Source organism: Phlebotomus papatasi, chromosome 1, assembly GCF_024763615.1.
Source record: "Phlebotomus papatasi isolate M1 chromosome 1, Ppap_2.1, whole genome shotgun sequence".
In the NCBI taxonomy this organism is placed as follows: Eukaryota; Metazoa; Arthropoda; class Insecta; order Diptera; family Psychodidae; genus Phlebotomus; species Phlebotomus papatasi.
Genome location: NC_077222.1, coordinates 90397479 through 90418158, shown reverse-complemented (window position 1 = coordinate 90418158; position 20680 = coordinate 90397479). Strand labels below are relative to the sequence as shown.

General features: G+C 33.3%; 1 protein-coding gene across 6 annotated transcripts in view; it reads right to left on the bottom strand.

Moving 5' to 3' along the window:
• The window catches only part of LOC129809663 (5-hydroxytryptamine receptor-like), a 161613-nt gene that overhangs the window by 72079 nt on the left and 68854 nt on the right, over positions 1-20680 (bottom strand). For 3 of the 6 annotated variants that reach the window (XM_055859684.1, XM_055859683.1, XM_055859685.1), the window contains 2 exons: positions 19991-20234; positions 7007-7304 (listed from right to left, as the gene is read on the bottom strand). In XM_055859684.1, the coding sequence (XP_055715659.1) occupies positions 7007-7304; positions 19991-20234 (542 nt within the window). Of the gene's footprint in view, positions 1-6913; positions 7305-19990; positions 20235-20680 lie in introns of all 6 variants that reach the window. The other 3 variants (XM_055859681.1, XM_055859680.1, XM_055859679.1) reach the window with 1 other exon arrangement.

The following is a 20680-nucleotide window of genomic DNA, read 5'->3' as shown; positions in this document are numbered from 1 at the left end:
AGAAGAGACAAAATCGAAAATGGGTTTAAATTCCGAAGAGCCAAAATTGTTAATAAGTCGAAATCCTAAAAGAGCCAAAATAGTAAATGGATCTAAACCCCGAATGGGCCCAAAATACCAAAGAACCAAAATCGAAAATGGGTCAAAAGCCGAATTTGATCGAAATCCCAAGGAGTCAAAATCGAAAACTGGTCAAAAGCCCAATTGGGTCGAAATCCAAAAGCACCAAAATTGCAAGTGAATCAAAATCCCAAAGATCCAAAATAGCAAGTGCATTGCAATCCCGAAAGTCAAAATCCCGAATAGGTCAAAAGAACTAAAAACGCAAAAGGGATGAAGTCCATGAAATCCAAGATCTCAAATGTGTATGTGTTCCGAAGAACCAAAATTCTGAATACGTCGAAATCCTAAAAGAGTCAAAATCGTAAATGGTACAAAAGCCCGAATGATTACAAGTTTGAAAGCATCAAAATCGGAAGTAAATCAGTATCTCGAAATAGGCAAAATCCAGAAGAACCAAAATCGTGAATGGATTGAAACATGGAAAAGTCCAAATCTCGAATAGATTGACATCCCATAAAATCAGAAATGTCAGAAATCATAAACGTGTTAAAATCTCGTTAAGCCAAAATCGAAAACCGGTTAAAAATTTGAAGTGCGTCAAAATCCCGAAGAGCCAAAATCCTAGATAGATCGAAAAACCGAAGAACCAAAATTGCTAATGATTCAAAATCTTGAAATGATTAAAATCCCGAAGAGCCAAAAAATCGAATAGGTTAAAATTCTAAAGAGCAAAAATTCCAAATACAGTAGAGCCTCGCTATAGGCCATATTTGGTTCCAGATTTGACACTTGGGTCGCACTATAGTCCATGTCATTTTTTAAAATTACCAACGACTTTTGGTATTGAAATTGCTCCACGGCTTCACTTTCTTTGCGATTATGATACTTGTCCTTGCTCTCTTTATTTATGGATCACAATTATCACAACTACTCAATAAAGTTTGCCAAAAATATTAAAATAATTATGACAACATTGCATGTCGCCTACTAAAAAACATAACCTAACTTAAAATCAGTGTTTTGAAATCAACAGTCGATAAATTGTGGACTATAGAGCGATGGACTATAGCGGGGTTCTACTGTAGGTCCAAATTTCAAATTGGTCAAAATCGCCAAAACGGAAAAATCAGGAATGGATGAAAATTTCCTTTGAGCTAAAATCTCGAACGGTCGCAAATAAAATAGAATTTTGCAGTATGCCGAAAGCTCTGGAAAACTGATCAGTTTCACTCTGAATTGATACCTTTTCACTGACGCTTCCGGAAAGGACATTGATGACCTGCGTTCATATAGGAATTTGCTACGCCAGTTTAAAAAACAAAACTGGATTTATTGAAAGGTCTTTGATTCTCCGATAAGTCACAACCGGTTACAAGTTAATTTTAATCTTAAAAATTTTTAAGTTTTAATTTTCTTAAGATTTTTTAAAAGTTAATAACATTTCAGGAAACATTAGAACTTTTCAAGGGACTAATTGTACCGCTCATGGTTCACTTGGGTGCAAATCTGTCTATTTCTTCCAAAAATTGAGCCAATCTGCTGATTCTTACTTCGACTTGAGCACTATTTTGCCCATCGCCGCTCTTGGTTCACTCTAACAGCGACTTATACCCTTGCAACTTTTCTACGGTAGACAGAACATATAGCTCAATGCTATTAAAAAAGAACTGCGTAAGACCTTGCGAAGTACTTGAAGTCTGGGATTAGATGATATGCCACTTCAGGTACGAGTCTTGAATCTCTAAAATTATTTTGGCAAATCAAGTTAAAAGTCTTAACTTAAAGATTTATCATCTAATCCTAGAGTTTGAGTATTTTGCTTATAAGTCTTATCCATTCCTTCTTACAAGACTTTTGGCTACATCTTCAAGCTCTTGTGCCAGAACATTTTTCCAAAACGTGCTTCAACACAAGAGCATGCTTTCACAAATTGTTCAATATCTCGCTTAACTTTACTTCTTTATATAAATGATTAAATTATTCAATTATTTTTCACCCAACCATTCTGAAAGTTTGTGGAAAATATCTTCAAGAATTATTACAGTTTCACCATGTTCAAATCAGTAAGAAAATTCATTTTTCTCTCTTCAAAAACTTTCTGCGAGTTAGGAAAAATAGAATCCTTATCGAAACTCGCTCATTTCGAAGCCTGAAGTTTGCGAGAGAAAACTTACGATAACGAATATTATTGTATAGAAAGAAAGAAAAAGCTTTCCCAATAATATGTGCAATATAAAAATTACATGAATATATTTTAGCATAACAAACCTATTCATTAATTAAGGAGAGACTTTCGGAAATAATTAAATATTTGCGTACTTTGATTAACAAAAATATCGAGGGAGATGCCTAATCAAAAGCTCTTAGTAAAAAAAAATTTTTTTTTTGGTATTTTTGCAGTTTCATTTCCTCTGCAAATACCAACACTTTTATCTATGTCCCCTCCCACGCAATATTTATTACTATTAGCTGTGCAAATATACTTGAATATTTACACAACCAAACATCACCGGAAAAAATGAATTAATGCCATGCTTGTAATTTTAGCTTCGCTTCAATTTAACCCTCATCTAAAGGGATTTTTTTTACAACAATTTTCTTTGTGGCCCGTTTTAGCGCCCAAAATCACTAAATCACAGGCCTCTGACCTCCTTCCTCCAGAGCGCTTTGTGGCTATAAACCACCCACATTAATTTCCTCAAACTCCCATTTCCCGGTGCTGTCTCTCAAAAATGCCCAACTTCTGCTTCGCTCTTTTGGCTTTCGCTACTCTTCATTCGACTTTAATGCACAATCGAGGGAGTTAATTAGTGTTTTGTAGTAATTTCCTGGAAATTTTCTCAGACTCATTATTTTCCAGGGGGTTTAAGTTTTCTCCCTTTGGTTTTTTTTTGTCTTGCAAGGGGTTTTAAAAGACGCACTCAAGGCATGCAATTTCAAATTAAACGTTGTAGGGGAAAAACTAAATAAAAAAGTGGCAAGATTCAAAAGAATTGCCTGGGAAGATTAAGGGAGAACTATATGGAGAAGATGTTGTATTGAATAACAAAATGTTAGACTGTACAAGGAGTTCAGAGTAGAAGATAAAAGTGATAAGACCAATTTGGGTTACAATAGCTATGATTCTTTCTCTCACCAATTTAGTTTGTCAGCTAAAACTTCAAAGATTAATACTGTATAGCAAAGAAAGATTTCATTACAGGATTCAAATTCACAATTAATCGAGACACACACCATCAAAGCCAGGCGATTGCGTTAAAGCATCAAAATCTCAAAATTTTTCTAAACCAAAACATCGAGAAGCAAAAGGTTTTTATCGTGTTTCTGTGTATGTTTTTGTGACGATTTTCTAGTATAAAGATCAAGGTTGGAACATACTAATCGTGAAAACCAAGAACAAATACTGTTAGTCAAGACACACACCAAATAGTCATAAAGATACAAGGATAAAGTATGAATGCTAAGAGTATTTTTAACCTTCCCATTTTGAAAACGAATCACTTTGCAAACTGCTATAACATTTTTAATAATTTATTTACAGTAAAAACTTATAGAGAATAAATAAAATTATTTATTATAGCACAGACAACGAGCTTGTGTATGTGTCTCGGCTCACTTTTGACATGTATAGTCATTCGAGGAGAGATGGAACACCTTTTTTATATTCAATATTGCGGATACGTTTTGAATGCGAGACCAAGACGAATCTCACTGGTTTATCATTTGAATACTCTAAATTTAAGATATCAATATTAGAAAAGCCTAGATGAAAATAGTCACTTCGAAAAATAGGATTTAAAAAAGTTGCATTTTGAGGTATTCAAAAAAAGTGCCGGTGAGATGGAACACCCCTAATTTTAGCAAAATATTTATAGTTTATTTTATTAATTTAGAATAGGAGGGAAGTGATTTTAGACATGAACACTATTTCATTGAATTTATTGGAGTTTATTTTATTTTTTCATTATAAATGATTTATTTTGTGGAATATGTGGCTCATATACTTCGATGGCAATTTTGCTGAGTGTATCAAGTCAGTCTTACCAGAAATTTAGGGAAAATAATTTCTAAGATTTACTTGAAAAGATTTTGAAGAACATTGACCAAAATTCACATTGGAAGTGTTGCCAAAACTATTAAGTTAACTAACTATTAAGTTTTTTGGCCATTTTTCAGACATCCAAAAAATTCAATTTCAATTTTCTCGTACAATTTTATAGGTAGAAAGCTGTAACTTGGGGGTTTTCATTAGAATGTTGAAGGGCACAAATAGACCAAATGAGGTGGAGATCGTGCATAGGGTGTAGGCAGGAGGCGAAGTGGTCCATCTCTCCCACTGTTCCAACTCTCCTCGAATGACTATATTTCTAATAAATTGCGATCTTATCAAAACCCAGGGGCATGACGTTTCCTATGTTTACCATGTGTTTCTAGCGTGCCGAAAAAACTTTTGTGTTTGTTAGCTGTTTTCTATTATTGTAAAACGAATTAGAAAAAACTACAAATACAAAATAAAAGCTAATGTAATACTGAATAAGCAACCGAAAACCTCAAATTGACAACCTACGTACTTTTGGAGATATCTCGTGAAATGTGTACGAAAACAGGAAAAAATTTACACTAAAACCGGTCGTATTTTTCAAAGCTAATGTTACCCCATGTCAAAACCAATTGCATTTTTGACAAGCAAATGTTAATATTTATCACATTAAACTTAAAGTATGGAGCCAGTATTTTTTCACAAAAATATAGTTTTTTGTTGTCAAAAAAATGTTTTAGCAACGAAAATTCAATTTTAAAAATACTGAAACATTTTTTTTCATTCACGTCCTAGCACTTCTTTTAAGGGGTTACGTGGGTAACGCAGACTGAAAAACAGCATGTTTTCCCTTTATCATTTTTTAAACATTACAAAAAAATTAATTAGAGCTCTCAACCATTAAAAATTTAATCATTCATTTCAAAATTTTAAAAATTCAGCCGTTAGGACCTAATTTTTGGAGGCGGTTTTGGAAAAAAACTTCTGAGTGGATAAGATTTCTTAGGGTATATTCATCTGACATCAAAAAACTAAATATTTCCTATTAAATGATGAGTTAAACTCGTACTTGAACGCTACATTTCTTTTTTAAAATAAAATTTGGATTTGTGGCAGAATTTTATACAAAAAAAATGAATTTTTGCGTATTTTACACCATGTTTTGTTTTGCAAAATAAGTTTTGATCGAGGTAGAAAAAAATTCTACCGTTCAAGTACGAGTTTAACTCATCAGCTAAAAGGAAGTATTTAGTTTTTGATAAGTTAGATTAATATACTCAAAGAAATCTTGTTCACCGAAAAGTATGTTTTTTGAAAGAGGTCTCCGAAAATCAGATCCCAACGGCTGAATTTTTAAGATTTTTTAATGAAATTTTCAAAAAATATACCTTAAATGTTGTACCTTTAGGCCGGCTTCAAACCTAAAGTTTAATTCAGTTCCCGATGATCTCGAAATTTAAAATTGTAATCAATTTTATTGCTTTGTTAAAATTTAATGGATCACTTGCCTATGTTTTCCAATCTTAAGTGATAATTTTCCAAGAAATCTTGATTGATACTTTGCGGTTTTCGGCAACCCCCCCCCCCCCTCCATGAGCCAAAATTATCTAGGAAAGTTTGTTTTTCTTCCCCACCCCCTCCTACCCTTCCAAAATCATGTCTTCTGGTTTATTTCGAAAACGGTTTCTATTATTTCTTTCATTTTCGAATATGTTTTCGAGATAGTCAAGGCGAATATTTCGTCCTAGGACACCTATATTCGAAAACTATTTCAATATCGAATTTTCGAAAATCAAAGTTTAACCACTTTGGAGGGCGTAAATTTCAACCGATTTGCTTAAATTTGGATTTTTTTTGAAGATTTTGAAATTTCCAACATGATTTCATTAGATTTAATCGGTCGGATTACTTTTTTCGGATTTACTTTTTTATTGGTCCGAAAGCTCTTTGCTCATGCTAAAATATTCTAAAAAACAAACTTTCTATCAAAACAAACAAAGAATATTAAAAAAAAGTGCTTCGTAGACTTGAAAAAAATGAAAAGGGGTCTTTATTCCGTCCACTATCTGCTATACCCCATCAGACCGAATTTATTCAAAATATCTTTCACTTAACCTAAAAACATGATAAAACGATGGAAAATATGGCATTCAAATTATTTAAATAAATTGAATGAAGAAATTATCGTTCTCGCGACATTTTGGTTAATATTTGTGTAAAAATCACAAAGTTAAAAAAAATGTTAACCTAAGAAAATATTATGAAGCAAGAATTAAATGCAATGAAACGCTTGATATCGGTATAAAAGTAAATGAATAGTATTAATTTGTCTTAGAGGTTGCCAAATTGAAGAAAAAAAACTTAAAGTATTTCTTCCGTTTAAATTATGCATTGAAAACATTTTAGGTTAGGCGTATCATAACCACAATTTTCACAATAACCTCTTTACCAAATAGAAGAATCAGGATCAATAACACTATAATTTTGCGAAATCTTTCTGGTATTAGTCAGAATGGAAATTTTGAACAAAGCATAAAATTTTCAAAATTTCAATAGCTGTGAATGATGAAAGAATCATGGCTTAAATAGGGGTAAAAGTGGGTTGATATTAGAGAAAGCATAGCAGGAAAATTAAGGGAAAAATCGGAGTCATGACACAGAGTTCGCCGAAGAAAGAGCACAATGTTTTATAGCTCAGGTATGAAGAAAAGGTAAGACATTGAGGTATTTTCTTTTCTCAGGCGAGAAAAGCACGGAGGGAAGGTTAATTATCCAAAATAATTTAGTGTAGTGCGTCACAACATAAAGTACCTGACGTGTTTTCTCTCTCTTCATCTCACTTCTACGCTTTTTCTTGTGGCCCGGTGTTTTTCGTCTAACTAAGCGATAGTAGTATAAATTCACCTGTTGTCGCCGTCGGATTCGTTTGCGTGCCGTCTGAAAAATGCGCCAATACAGGACGAGTATCACCAGGAGGGGTAGATAGAAGCTGGAAGCCGTTGCAAATATCTGATATCCAACATCCTGCGATACCATGCACTTGTATTCAACGTTGAGCCTATTGCCCCATTCGGGATCCTTCCACCCCAGCAATGGGGCTACTGACACCAAAAATGACAGTGTCCATACCACCAGAATCATCACTCCAATCCTTCGGGCTGTTCGCTGATGGGCATAATCTATGTCAGTCACAGCCCAATATCTGCAAGAGAGAAAGCAAAGAGGATGGGTTCACACATAAATCTTCCTCAAGGCGGCACTCTCTCATACATCAGCATGATTACATTCGCGGAAATCATTACTTAACCCTCCACCCTTCTCTCATCCGGGCTCCAGCACCGATATAAAGACTGACTAAATGTATATACCCTCAAAAAGGTGTAACGAGATTCTTCATGGGAATTCCATTCAATTTCAAATCCAGTTTAGACATTTTGCTCTCAAGATAAATTGTTGCTAAGCAATTTGTTCATTTAATTTACAATCATTAGATTTAATGGATTTATTACTGATACAATTATACAGACAAAATCGAAATTACTGAACGTATCTAATCATCAAATAATTAAACAATTGAGCGAGAATCACACAGAAAATATCTAAAAATAGAATCAGAAATCACAAAAAGCATAGATAAGCTTAACGTCTAAATCCTGTAAGCTCACCAGGCTTGCAGTTATTTACAATGAGCTTTATTTCTTTATTCATGGATTATGTATTCTCTGCTCTTTAGCTACTGTGACAAAGAAGTTTATCAATTTTTATTTTAAATGGAAAAAAGTCACATAAAAAAACATAAATAAGGCGAAAGACTTGATAACATCTCTGAAATATGAGAAACGATTAAAGGAATGTGATGATTTTTTTAAACTTGAAATCTTCAAGAAAAGTGAACAAAAAATAGATAAGAATTCAAGGAAGAATTTAATTCTATATCTTGATAATTATTTACTGTACTTCACCTCCAGAATATCTTTTAGATCAGGTAAACTTCATGAAATCAAAATTCATATCCCTTTCCTTTTCACACGTATAGTACATGTATGTCTATTTCGCTCTATTGCACTCAAATCTAAATTGAATTTGTTTTGAAGCTCAAAAGAAGACGAAGAAGAAGTAGAGTGAGAAAGACTAGAATAGACAACTAGAATAGCAATTTGTATCAGAAGACTGTTCAATTTTGTCAGTAGAATTACAATTTTAGTCAGTAGAAGATAGATTTTATTCATTAATAAATTAAATTATTGTTAGTAATAGTCGATCTTATTCAGTAAAGTATTTAGTAATAGTCGATCTTATTCAGTTAAGTATTTCATTTTGGTGAGTAAAAAAACGATTTCATTCAGTAACAAGTTTAATTTTGAGCAGTAGAATAGCATTTGAAACCAATTAAAGATCATCTGTAAAAAAGGGCCAGGAAAAGATCGAACTTATTGAGTAAAAAAAATATTTGTCAGTAAAAATTCGATTTTATTCAGTAATGGCTCCGCCACACCTTTTAGTTCGGTATAATTTCATGAAATCAAAATTCGCGTCCCTATCTCTCTCAAAAGATTTGCAAAACTCTGCCCCGCTCTTTCGATCTCAAAATTAGACTGAACTAAATTTAATTTGGTGTCATGTTCAAGAGAAGAAGAAAAGGACGAAAGAGTATAATAGACGTATGCAAAGCTTTTAAGAAAGAAAGGGACGTGGATTTAGACTTTATGAAATTTTCCTGATCGAAAAGGTGTGCTGGAGGCAAAAAGAATTCTTTTCGTCAGTAAAATAACAAAATTGGTTAATATAAATTCGATCTTATTCAGTAAAAAATTCAATAATTGTCAGTAGAATAGAAATTTGTGTCAGTAAAATATTCAATTTCGTCAATTGAATTGCAATTTTAGTACGAATTTTGATTTCTTGAAATCAAAATCCGCGTTCCTTTCTTTCTCAAAAAATTTACATAAGTCTCTGCCAGTACTTTGAAATAAAAAAAACAACTAAATTTAATTTGGTGTGATGTTCAAAGGAAAAACAAAAATGCGAAAAAGTAGGACAGGCAAATGTAAAACTTTTAAGAAAGAAATGGATATGAATTTTGACTTTATGGAATTTTCTTGATCTAAAAGATGTGCCAAAGCTATTAAAATTCAATTTTTGTCAGTAAAAATAGTTCTTATTCAGTAATGGTTCCGGCATACCTTCTAGATCAGGAAATTTTCATAAATCCAAAATTCAAAGGGATCTGAAAGTTTCGCATATGTTTATCCTAATTTTCACACCCTTCTTCTTCTTTTGAATATCACACCAAATTAGATTTAGTTCAGTCCAATTTTGAGCCCCAAAGAGTGGAATAAACTGATACAAATATTTTGATAAAAATGCAATTTTTAATCACATGAAATTTTACCGATCTAAAAGGTGTGCCGGAGGCATAAAGAATTCAATTTTGATCAGTAAAAAAATGGAATTTAGAAGTAAAAAATACAATTTTGGTCAACAAAAAAAGATTTTGATTAGTACGAAATTCAATTTTTCCCAAAAAAAAAACACACAGTTAGCAAATACATAAAATTGCAAAAAAATAATATAATTTATAAATTATCATCCAAGATGGTACTGAGGAAAACAAAATATTAGGATTATAGTAGGTGAGATTGTTAAGAATCTCACCTAATACTATATATTTACCAAACATCAATTTTATTTTTTTACTGACCAAATTTGAATATTTACTGGTCACCGCCATTTTTACTTACTTACCAAAATTGATTTACGATTGCCGAAAAGTGATTTTTATATCTCTGTGGCACATCTTTTAGATCAGGAAATTTTCATAAAATCAAAATTCACATCCCTTTCTTTCTCAATCGTTTTTTCATATTCCTTTAATTTTTTTAGGCTCTTAAAATTGGATTGAACTAAATTAAATTTATTACGACGTTTAAAGGAAGAAGAAGAATGCAAAAAAGTGAGATACACATAGACAAAACGTCTAAGGGAGAAAAGGATGTGAATTTCGACTTCATGAAATTTTCCTGACCTGAAAGATGTGCCATAACCACCACTAAATATTTTTTTTTTACCAAAACATAGCTCATTCTGTAACATTCTTTCTTTGAAAGATGTCGTTTTTATTTCTAACCGATATTTTCCCTTTTCTAAATTAATCTTAGAAGTAAATACATATTGCAAATTATTAGTTGAAATTTAATACTTTTTCGACCTTATGAAAATTATATTTTAAATTTAGTGCGACACATTTGACCTTTGTACAATTTTACTTTTACGCAATGAAATATATTTTTTGTCAATGCAACAATTGAGAATTAGTCGTGGGGATTAAGATTGTAATAATTTTAACTCAGTTAATCGTAATTTGTGAGACTAATTCTTGAAATTTGACACAGGATATAAATCCAATTATACATAATTTAATTATACATTAAATCAATCGTATTTAATTTCAAACACAACTTCAATTCATTATATAGCTCAACAGTGCTATAAAGTTCACCTTTAACCTTAGGCATTTAGTGTTAATGACGTTAAAACTTTCTCTTCACAATATTCTAACTAAGCACTTCAGAATTTATTAGAAATTTAATAAAATTTTCTTTTTCTGTTTTGAAATAAATTAAACAATTTTGAGATGATTGTTTTAAAAATTCTAAAACTATATTTAAAAGATTTTTTTTCACAACAGCAAATAATTATCACATAAAAGTAATTCAATCTTCTATTAAAACTCGAAACTTTCTCAATTCAACTTTCAAGTTTATTGAAAATCTTATTCAAATTTTAACAGAAGCTTTGAAAGTTTAACTGATTATTTCACCAAATCATTAAAATTTCAGTAGCATTTTCGTAATGGCATTGTACAAGTTTTTATGTTAGCAATTGCATGTGAAAGTTTTCACAAAATAATCATTAAAATGACACAAATTAATTTCTTCTGAAAATGGTGTGTTAGAATATCTTTAAAAGAAACTTAAAGTCTTCTATAGCATATTTTAAAATGATTTTCAATAAATACTTTTGAAAGTTGATATTGTTCAACTTTTGGGGAGGAGTATACGTGCAACAAAACGTGAAATCAAGTGGAAGGGAGTGATAAGGATATTTGAACGGAAATATTGACATTTACTGGTTGAGATTTCAAGAACTATATGCGTTACAGAAAAAACACCTCTAGGGCATTTTGTAAAATAATCTCGAGAAATGAAAATGAATTTTACAATTCCGCAGCTTTTCCACAAAACACATTTACCTCCATATCTCGCTATCAAGAAAATAGCTTAGAGGTGTCTAATAGATTTTTCCCTGGAATGTCGTGGCAAATTTTCTGCTGAATATATTTTACTCATCAACGCCAGGATGAGCATGTGCTTATTTCTCCAAAATTCCAGCATTCTATCGTACCGAGAAAATTCTCATACTATTATTTCTAAATATCACACCTTTGCAATCGGAAGGGCTCACTTTCTTTTTAACATTTTCAATAGAAAGTACGTATTTATTCCATTTTCAATTATACCTTATTGAACAATAAAATTTATTTTTAATATTCTTCTGCTGTTTATTAAATTTGAATAGTAACAAAAAAAATTATCACACCACTTGCATTCCCGTAAACCCTTTCTAGGATCCTGAGAATATCCTAGAAAATTGTTAAGAAATCCGGAAAATTTTTAAGAGTCATCAGAAATTCGAAAAATTTTCTAAATTACTTTCAAAAACTTTAAGTAAGCCGGGAAATTCTCGCGATTTAGGAAAATGTTCAGAAGCTTGCAGGAGACCCTGTAATCCGGAACAGTTTCCGGAACCGTCAAAAACCCGGGAAATATTGAAGAGACTTTGCCGTGTGGATTTGTGTGGTGTTTTCGGAGTGGGAACTCCGTCCGGTCCGGATACGGCAACACAATTTGTGGTTTTTTGAAACCTAAGATCAAAAACCGCCTCTTCCCCAGAGCTTTTGACGCGCTCCATGCCTGCCTCAGTGGTTTATTGATATCAGAGATCAATAGGTTCCGTTGAATAAGGTCTGTTTTGTATTAGCGGAAAAATTCTAGGGTTTCCACTCAAAAAAATCTTAACGGACAAAGTAGACACTCTTCATCCCGGGAAAACTGAAGATTTGGGGAAAATCAGAACTTCAACTGTCCCCGGATGATTGAAGAATGCCTGGCGCGTCCGTTGAGATTGTATTGTGAAAATCTTGGAATCTTTCTGCCGATGCGAAACAGTCCCTTCCCAACAAAATCCATTGACCTCAACGATGAAAAACACAGATCAACCTTAGTGATTATCTCCTCTTTATTCACCTTACTTGTACGGTCAATCCGTACAAAAATCCGCAGTAAAGCCTAATACTGCGATGATTCGATCATATTAGACTTCAGAGGACTAAACCTCTATGAATTCATAGACACTATAGGGATGTATGTCCACTGTGGAAGGTTGATCCAATAAGCTTGATGTTCGTTGATCGACTGATCGTTTATTGAGTACTTATGCTTAATATACATATACTTGACATGCATATACATTCATATATTATGTTTATGCCACACCTCCCCCCAAAAAGGAAAAAAAATTATAATCTAACATAATTTTTTTTTACATTTTTTATTTTCTATTTTTTTTATTTAATTTTTTTTAATTTATATGTTCTTTAATATGTAATCCCAGTGTAAAACTTAATTATGAAAATGTTTTAGAATATTGTTATGAACTATTTTTTCCTTATTTGTTTCTATATTTCTAATTTTACTGTTAACACCTAATCTTTCTGTAATTACGTAGGGACCCTCGTACAATACATCTAGTTTCTTATTATTAAATTTCTTTAACCATACAGTATCATTAACATTAAAATTCGATTTCCTTATATTTTTATCGTAATAGTACTTATATTTTAATTTTTCTTTATCTAATTTTTCTTTAACGAATTTCCAACATCTTTGTAATTTATACTTTAGCTCTGCTGAGTACAAATCTATATTATAAACAGGCTGTACACACTCTGTTTGTAATGTTGACGGAAAATTCGCTATTTTACCGTATACCAGTTGGAATGGACTGTAATCATGGACAGTTGGTGTTGTATTGAAACAAAATTCAAAATATCCTAACCAATTGTCCCAATCGTCCTTTTGCTCATTAATATAGGACCTTAAAAATTCATTGAGAGTCTTATGACTCCTCTCAATACTACCAAGAGATTCATGGTGATATGGGGTCGAATGAACTTGGTCGATGTGAAGCGTCTCACATAACTTTTCAAAAACATTATTAATGTATTCTGTGCCCATATCCGATTTTAAGGTTTTCATTAGTCCGTATTTCAAGATAAAATGTTCTGTGATTGCTCTGGCAAGTGTATTCGCTTCTTTATCTGCTATTGGCACTATGCAAAGAAATTTTGTTAAATCGCATTGCAAAGTTACTGCGTAACGATTTCCACGACTTGTTCTAATAAAAGGACCAATCGTATCGACCGATACAATATCAAATGCACTTTGCGGAGTATGCGTTAACATCATTGGCTCCTTCTTATTCAAACTACTTTTTGAAATTTGGCAAGATTGACACGATTTTACGTAATTAGAAATATCCTTAGACATTCCCTTCCATCGATATATCTCTCTTAATTTTTTATAGAGTCGATTTTGGCCAACGTGACCTCCCATGGGACTTAGATGGTGTTGGCCTAAAATTGCTTTAACTTCTTGTTTATCAGAAATTAGTTTTGGTGGCTTATACAGTAATATTCTAATACGCTGCAGCGTTTTATTAGCGATTGCTTTAAAACTTTCAAAGTTAATAAAGCGAAAGACAGCATTTTGTAAGGATAAAGATATCTCTTTTACTTTTAAATTTATGCACGTGTTTTCAATAATTTGTAGATCTTGCTCTAGTGCCAGATCATTATAATTTGCCGTCATCTTTACTGTATATTTCGAATTATTTTTCTTTTTAAGCGCGCTTGAGCCACCTGAGCAATTTGATGGAATTAAATCTGTGTCTGTGTAGAAAATGAGTTCAGGCATATTGGAAATCTCAGAAAGCTTAGAAACCTCGACTATACCAAGGTGATCAGGCTTAGCACAGCTAGGAGTCATTAAACTTTCTAATTTTTTCTGATCTTTCAATTTTCTTTCATTTTGAGCCATACTTCTAGTTTGAACAGGAAGAACTAGAAGATTTTTAAGAAATTCTGAATCAATATCAATTCGACTAAGTGCATCTGCATTCGCGTTTTCTTTACCAGATCTATGTATTATATCGAAGTCATATTCCTCCAAATCTAAACGCATACGCATAAGTTTCGAAGACGGATTCTTCAAGTTAAACAAATATACCAAAGGCTTATGGTCAGTGATTATTGTGAATTTACGACCATAGAGGTAAGGACGAAAATGTTGAATGCCCCAATGGATTGCAGTTAACTCTTTTTCTATCGTAGATTTATTCTTTTCGCCTTTTGTGAAAGATTTACTTGCATACGCAATTGGTAAGTCTTCACCAATTTGTCCTTGAGACAAGATAGCAGAGGCTGCAATATTGGAGGCATCAGTTGTTAAAAGAAAGTGCTTATCGAAATCTGGATATTGTAATACTTTCGGATTTATCAGATCTCGTTTGAGAGTATCAAAAGACTTAGCACAATCATTGTCCCAGGAAAATTTAATATTCTTTCGAAGAAGTTTATTAAGGGGTGCTGCCTTTTCAGCAAAGTTAGCAATAAATTTACGATAGTAGTTGCAGAAGGCAACAAATCTGCGGACATCGTCTGCAGATTTTGGGACTGGATAATTTTGGACGACGTGAAATTTTGAGGGATATGGTAGTACACCTTCAGGTGTCAGTCGATGACCGAGATAAGTAACTTCATTTTGCAAGAATTTGCATTTATTAGGGTTAAGTTTCAAATTGAATTTCCGCAATCTAGTAAAAACTTTAATTAATTATTACACGTTACTTTATCATCTTTTAAACAGAAAATATCATTAAAACTGCTGCAAATTTTTTGAATTGAATCTTGAGCAAATTCTGGAACGTTGGATAAATCTATTTCATTAAAAAGTTGTTTTAATCTTCGCTCATCATATTCCTTATCCTTCTTTAAAGAATCAACAGTGTAAAATGAATTTAAAGGCATAACTTTCGGTTTAAAGTTTTTCAATATTAATTTTTTATCCGTTGTATTTAAAAATGATACTAACGGTACATTACTGACAATTGAACTTGACGAATACACTCCAGGAGCAATTTCTTCTCCAATGACAACTGAATCTTCGGTTATAATTGCATCAACCCTTCTTACGACTTGGCTTCGAGGTGGTAAAATTAAGGTACCTTCCTCAGCTCTGTCATAGAGAGGAATTGAAATGACTTCATCTTGTACGGATAAATGTAATAAGTAACTATAATAGTCAATATTACATTTATATAATTTTAAGAAGTCTCTTCCTAAAATACCATCAAATGGAATTGTGAAACTATCATCAATTAAATGAAATTTATGTTGAACGGAATGACTCGAAAGCAAATTTAAAATAATATTACATGTTCCAAGAGATTTAAAATTTTCTGTACCAACTCCTGTAAAATTTACGGAGTCATTTCTATTTTGAAAAGTTGAGTGTATTAGTTTTTCAATTTTAAAAAGTGATATATCTGCACCAGAGTCAACCAAAAGGGTGCAGATAGATTGTGTATCTGGTACAAAAATTTTGATAAAGTTGGATAAAGAAACGTTTACTGAGTAAATCGATGGTTTTGCATCATTGCCCCCGGCTGTTGCTCCGCTGGACCAGGGGCCACAGCGTTTCCCAAATGTTGGCAACAGCCGTGCGTTTGGTACGCACCAGGACTTTCTTGCATCATACAAACACGGTAGTTATTGCTGTTATGAAAATTACCCCGTCCGCGATAATTTGCTCGATTACCATGACCGCGGTAATTCCCTTTATTATTGTAATTTCCTCTATTATTTCGGCTGTTATTATTCGAATTATTTCCACTACCAGAAGATTGTCCTCGACTACTGGAATTGCCGCGTCCTTGGTATCCTCCGCGCTTGGAATATCCTCTTTGACCGTTACTATTGAAATGTTTTTTCTGACCATATGATTTTACAAAGTTAACTTGCTTTGTATCTTTAGGGAGAGAAGCTTCAGCTTCATGAGCTACAGAAACTGCTTCAGAAAAAGTTTGAGTGCGTGACGCTAAAACAACTACCTTAAGATCATTCTTGAGCCCATTCTTGAATGCACTTGCTGCTGTCGCATCATTCAGTGCCCGAATTACTTCTGCATTACTACCATCTTGAGCAAGAATCTGAATCTTTGATAATTCATGGGAAATCTTTTCTATTTTATCAGCAAATTCGGTAACTGAACTTTGACCTTGTCGAGCTTGTGCTAATTCGTGAGTTAAGGTACTGACTGTCTTCTTAGATTCGAAGCGTTCAGAAACAGCTTTTTTCAACTGAGCATAAGTTGTAATGTTAGAAAAACTAATAGAATTTTTGGCTTTACCCTTGACCTTTATGCTAATTACAAAATTGATTAACAAAGTCTTGCTCTGTTCATTCAGGGTGTTCCAATAAAATTCTACAGCCGAAATAAAGTCTAACATCTTATCACTTTCTCCACTGAAATCAGGAATAATTTGAGAAGCCGTTTTTATATCGAATTGAGCCATGTTTTCTATTGATGTCTGTTCTGTTTCTGTCCGATCTTCAAGTACTAAATTTTCTTCAATTTTAGCTTTATTTATCTTCTCCTGTATACTTTTATAAAATTTTTCAATTTCATCAACCAAATTCTTTTCTTCTTGACCTTTCTTTTTCAAAATTTCTAATTCTTGAGGTTCTAATTGAGTAAGTAAACTTCTATAGGCAATGACAAAACTATTATGCCAATCATTGGTAACTTCTCTTTTTATTTCTACATAATCAACAGCATACTGTCGATCAGCATTGTGCTTCTTAAAATTCTGCAGGAGTTTCTTTAAATCCTCAATTACTTTATTTAAAATTGAAAAGTCACCCATTTAGTTAATAAAAACTTAAAATTTACCCATATCTTAGATAATATAATTTGACCTATATGATTGACCTACTTCTTATGTTATTGTTTACTAAGTGTTGACAGTACTTGCAATTCATTGTTTTGCTACTTGATCCGACTTTGCTTCATCAGCTGCTAGTTGTTGTTCGGTGAACTCTGCAACTTTGCACACGCTGTCTTCAATCGGCAACTCAGCAATGATGAATCGTTGACTTCATACGATCCACTCTCTCGCCAAAGTCCATCGTTGGTCGCTCACCTTAGGTGCAATTGCCTGTCGACTCAGCAACCGGATGCTCCCAGACGTCATCAGCCAGACTATATGCAACGTACGCAGGACTTTAGAAATTTGAACTTTGTGGGATCATACCTCTACGTGAAAAATTATTCATGATGAATTTTCGGAGATGTGGCAATCTTGTAGTTTATCCTATGACAGCTTCTTTCAGCATTCTCCTTTTTTTTTGATGATTTATCTCGCTGATGTTTCGCTGATCATATTGATGTTCAGCTGATCTTCTGGACTCGGTTTTTTTTTTATTCAATGCATTTTTCGCACTATAGTTCATTTTAATCACTATTCTGGATGTTATAGTTTTTAAATCACTTTTTTTTTCCACTTTCGTGTTTATTGTCCAGATTCTAAAACGTTCTCTGCGGATCTTCTCAATGCTAAAACTGCTGCTTGTTGAGATGCTCTTGCCTTAATACGAGCTTTCCATTTTCTGTAGATTGCATACAGGATGATAGTAGTGATCACTGATAATATCACAAATAATATTATTTCCACTCGCTGTAGCTTCGCGAGCTCCTGTAATATGTCTTTTTCGCATCCCATCTTATCATTCTGTGGCACTATCTCAGCATCCACTTCATCTTCACGCTTATACACTCGACGATAATGGTAGCGATTATTGCACATTTTCACTACCGATTAACTTTTGGGACACAATGAGATTTTTAAATTTTTTAGGATGTGGCATTTTGTGACCGAGTCACGGTCGCCATGTGGAAGGTTGATCCAATAAGCTTGATGTTCGTTGATCGACTGATCGTTTATTGAGTACTTATGCTTAATATACATATACTTGACATGCATATACATTCATATATTATGTTTATGCCACACCACTAAAAAAATGGTAGTCATAAACCAAGTAGTTTAGACATAAAATTCAGTGTTCGGTCGGTGCTACCCCAGTTTCCCCTATGGATTTCGTTGGAAAGGGACTACTTTGTATTCGCCGAAAAATACCAGGGTTTTCAGGAAAGATCAATCCGTAATATCATTCCAGATTTTGTTAGCTTGCAATCCAAAGTGACTTGTTTTGAAATTAACAATCCCATATACCTTTTATACCACTAGACTACTGAGAAGACTGAAAAAGACACGGAGCAGGTCGAAAGCGCTGGAGAATAGGTAGTTTTTGATTTTGGATTGATAACTCCGCGAATTGTGTTGCCGTATCCGGACTGAGTTTCCCCTCTGAAAACACATTTTTTGAAGAAATTTCAATAGTTCAAGGGAATGCTAAGTTGATAAGAATCCTTGTTAGTCTAGTGATCCCTTTCGAAACTAGGAAACCTTTGTGAATTCAGGAAGCTTGATAAAGTTTTGAGAAGTCGATAAATTTTAGAACACTGTCGCGACCTCCGCTAACCCTCAAAAGTTTTTACATCTCTTTTTTCCGTGCGAAAAAATTGATAATTACACAATTGTGCATACTTTGTATCACTACATATTTTGTGTTAAATTAAGGGTGAAGTTTCTGCAACTTGGTCTACGGAAAATGATATCCAAGATTCAGGATTTTTTACTGAATGACATACAAGCTGAATCAATTATACAATTATGTCAAAAAAAAACCTCTCATTAGGTTGGTAAATCCACCACATAAAATCACTAGAAATCCTTAGATTTTCATCTAAAAGAAAACTAAAATTTAGTGGAAATTTCTACGTGTGGCTGCTTCGGTTTGTTCAGCTTCGTACAAAGTTATTCCACCTACGTACGCCTTATTTTCATCGTAAACATTACACAGGACACAAAAATTTGAAGATCAGTGTTTAGACAAACCTTTCGTCTACTTGCTTTAACCGTTAATAGGAAGCATCATACGTTTTAAAATCAACTTTATGCTATTTTCCTAACACATGTTTTTATGACACTTGGAAAACCATTCTTCACTGCACTCTGACAATTTATTAGGTGCGACTCTCACATGATCATACGTATTGTGATCCTCGGATTTTCTCTATCACCTCCGATCTGTCTTACAGAACATGTCTTGAACATCAGTGATTTTAAAAATGACCATTAGTGTAACAAAGAAATTCCATTCTAGTCCTTGTGAAAAAATTCAACTTCAAAGCCTCCCTACTAAATTGATAATTATTCCGTAGCTCTCACTTAACTTTTTGCTACCCAAAATTTATTTATTTTACAAAAAAAAAATAAATATAAGAATTAAAGTTCTTTTATTCCTCCCAATTTACCCAAAAAGTGATATGCCCTTTCAATTGCAAAAGGTAGGGCTGTAAGAGTGAGTGTATCAAATGAAAATGAGCAACAGAATGAGGAAAATTTTCATATAGATGAGCACGCAGACAGAGAAGCCCATCAATCAATCAATCAAACCATCAATCATCTCTATTGCCAAGTTCTAACCACCCACATTTACGCACCCAAAATTAAGCTCCGTGGGGATGGTTAAACGCGAAAAAGAGTGAGAAAGTCAGGGAAAAGCACAATCTATATAACACCCATTGAGGGAATTTTCAATGAAGTGAGGAGACAATAATTTAGTGGTATGAGGGAGACACTCACCTGTCCAAAGCTATTGCCACTAAATGGAGAATCGATGCCGTGCAGCATAGAACATCACTCGATGTCCACATATCACAGAGTTCAGCACCCAGACGCCACTCCTGGGATACCTCATACACAGCACTCAGTGGCATCACCAGACACGCCACCAGCAAATCCGCTACGGCCAGCGACAAGATCAAATAATTGGCCACACTCTGCAGGTTGCGCTCCAGCAAAATAGCCGCAATCACGAAGACATTGCCTGCAAAATTACACCCAAAAAAACGATACTATTTTCAGCAAGAGCACAATAGTTTAGTGATTAAGGACATGGTATGGGAGATTACGTCACATAAATCCAACTTTAGGGGTAAGAGTTTATTTGCCATCACATAAAAGCTTCTTGAAATTCTAATTTGCAAACAATTTTACTTATCAATTCACGTCGCGTTAAGCCTCAAGCCGTAATCTTTCACATGAATTTAGCGCGGAATGAATGGTTAGTACAACTGAAGGAACGATTTTCTGAAAATTCATGAAAAGCGCCCCTGGGAAATTATTGTAATCGCAATAATAATAATAATGTAGACAAGACATCTCATAAATTAGACCTTCTCGTAGTAAATGATTAACTGCAATGAAGCTTATTGTTATAATTTTTATAAAAATGTGGTTATAATTTCAGTCACAATGTAGTCATGATGTGGT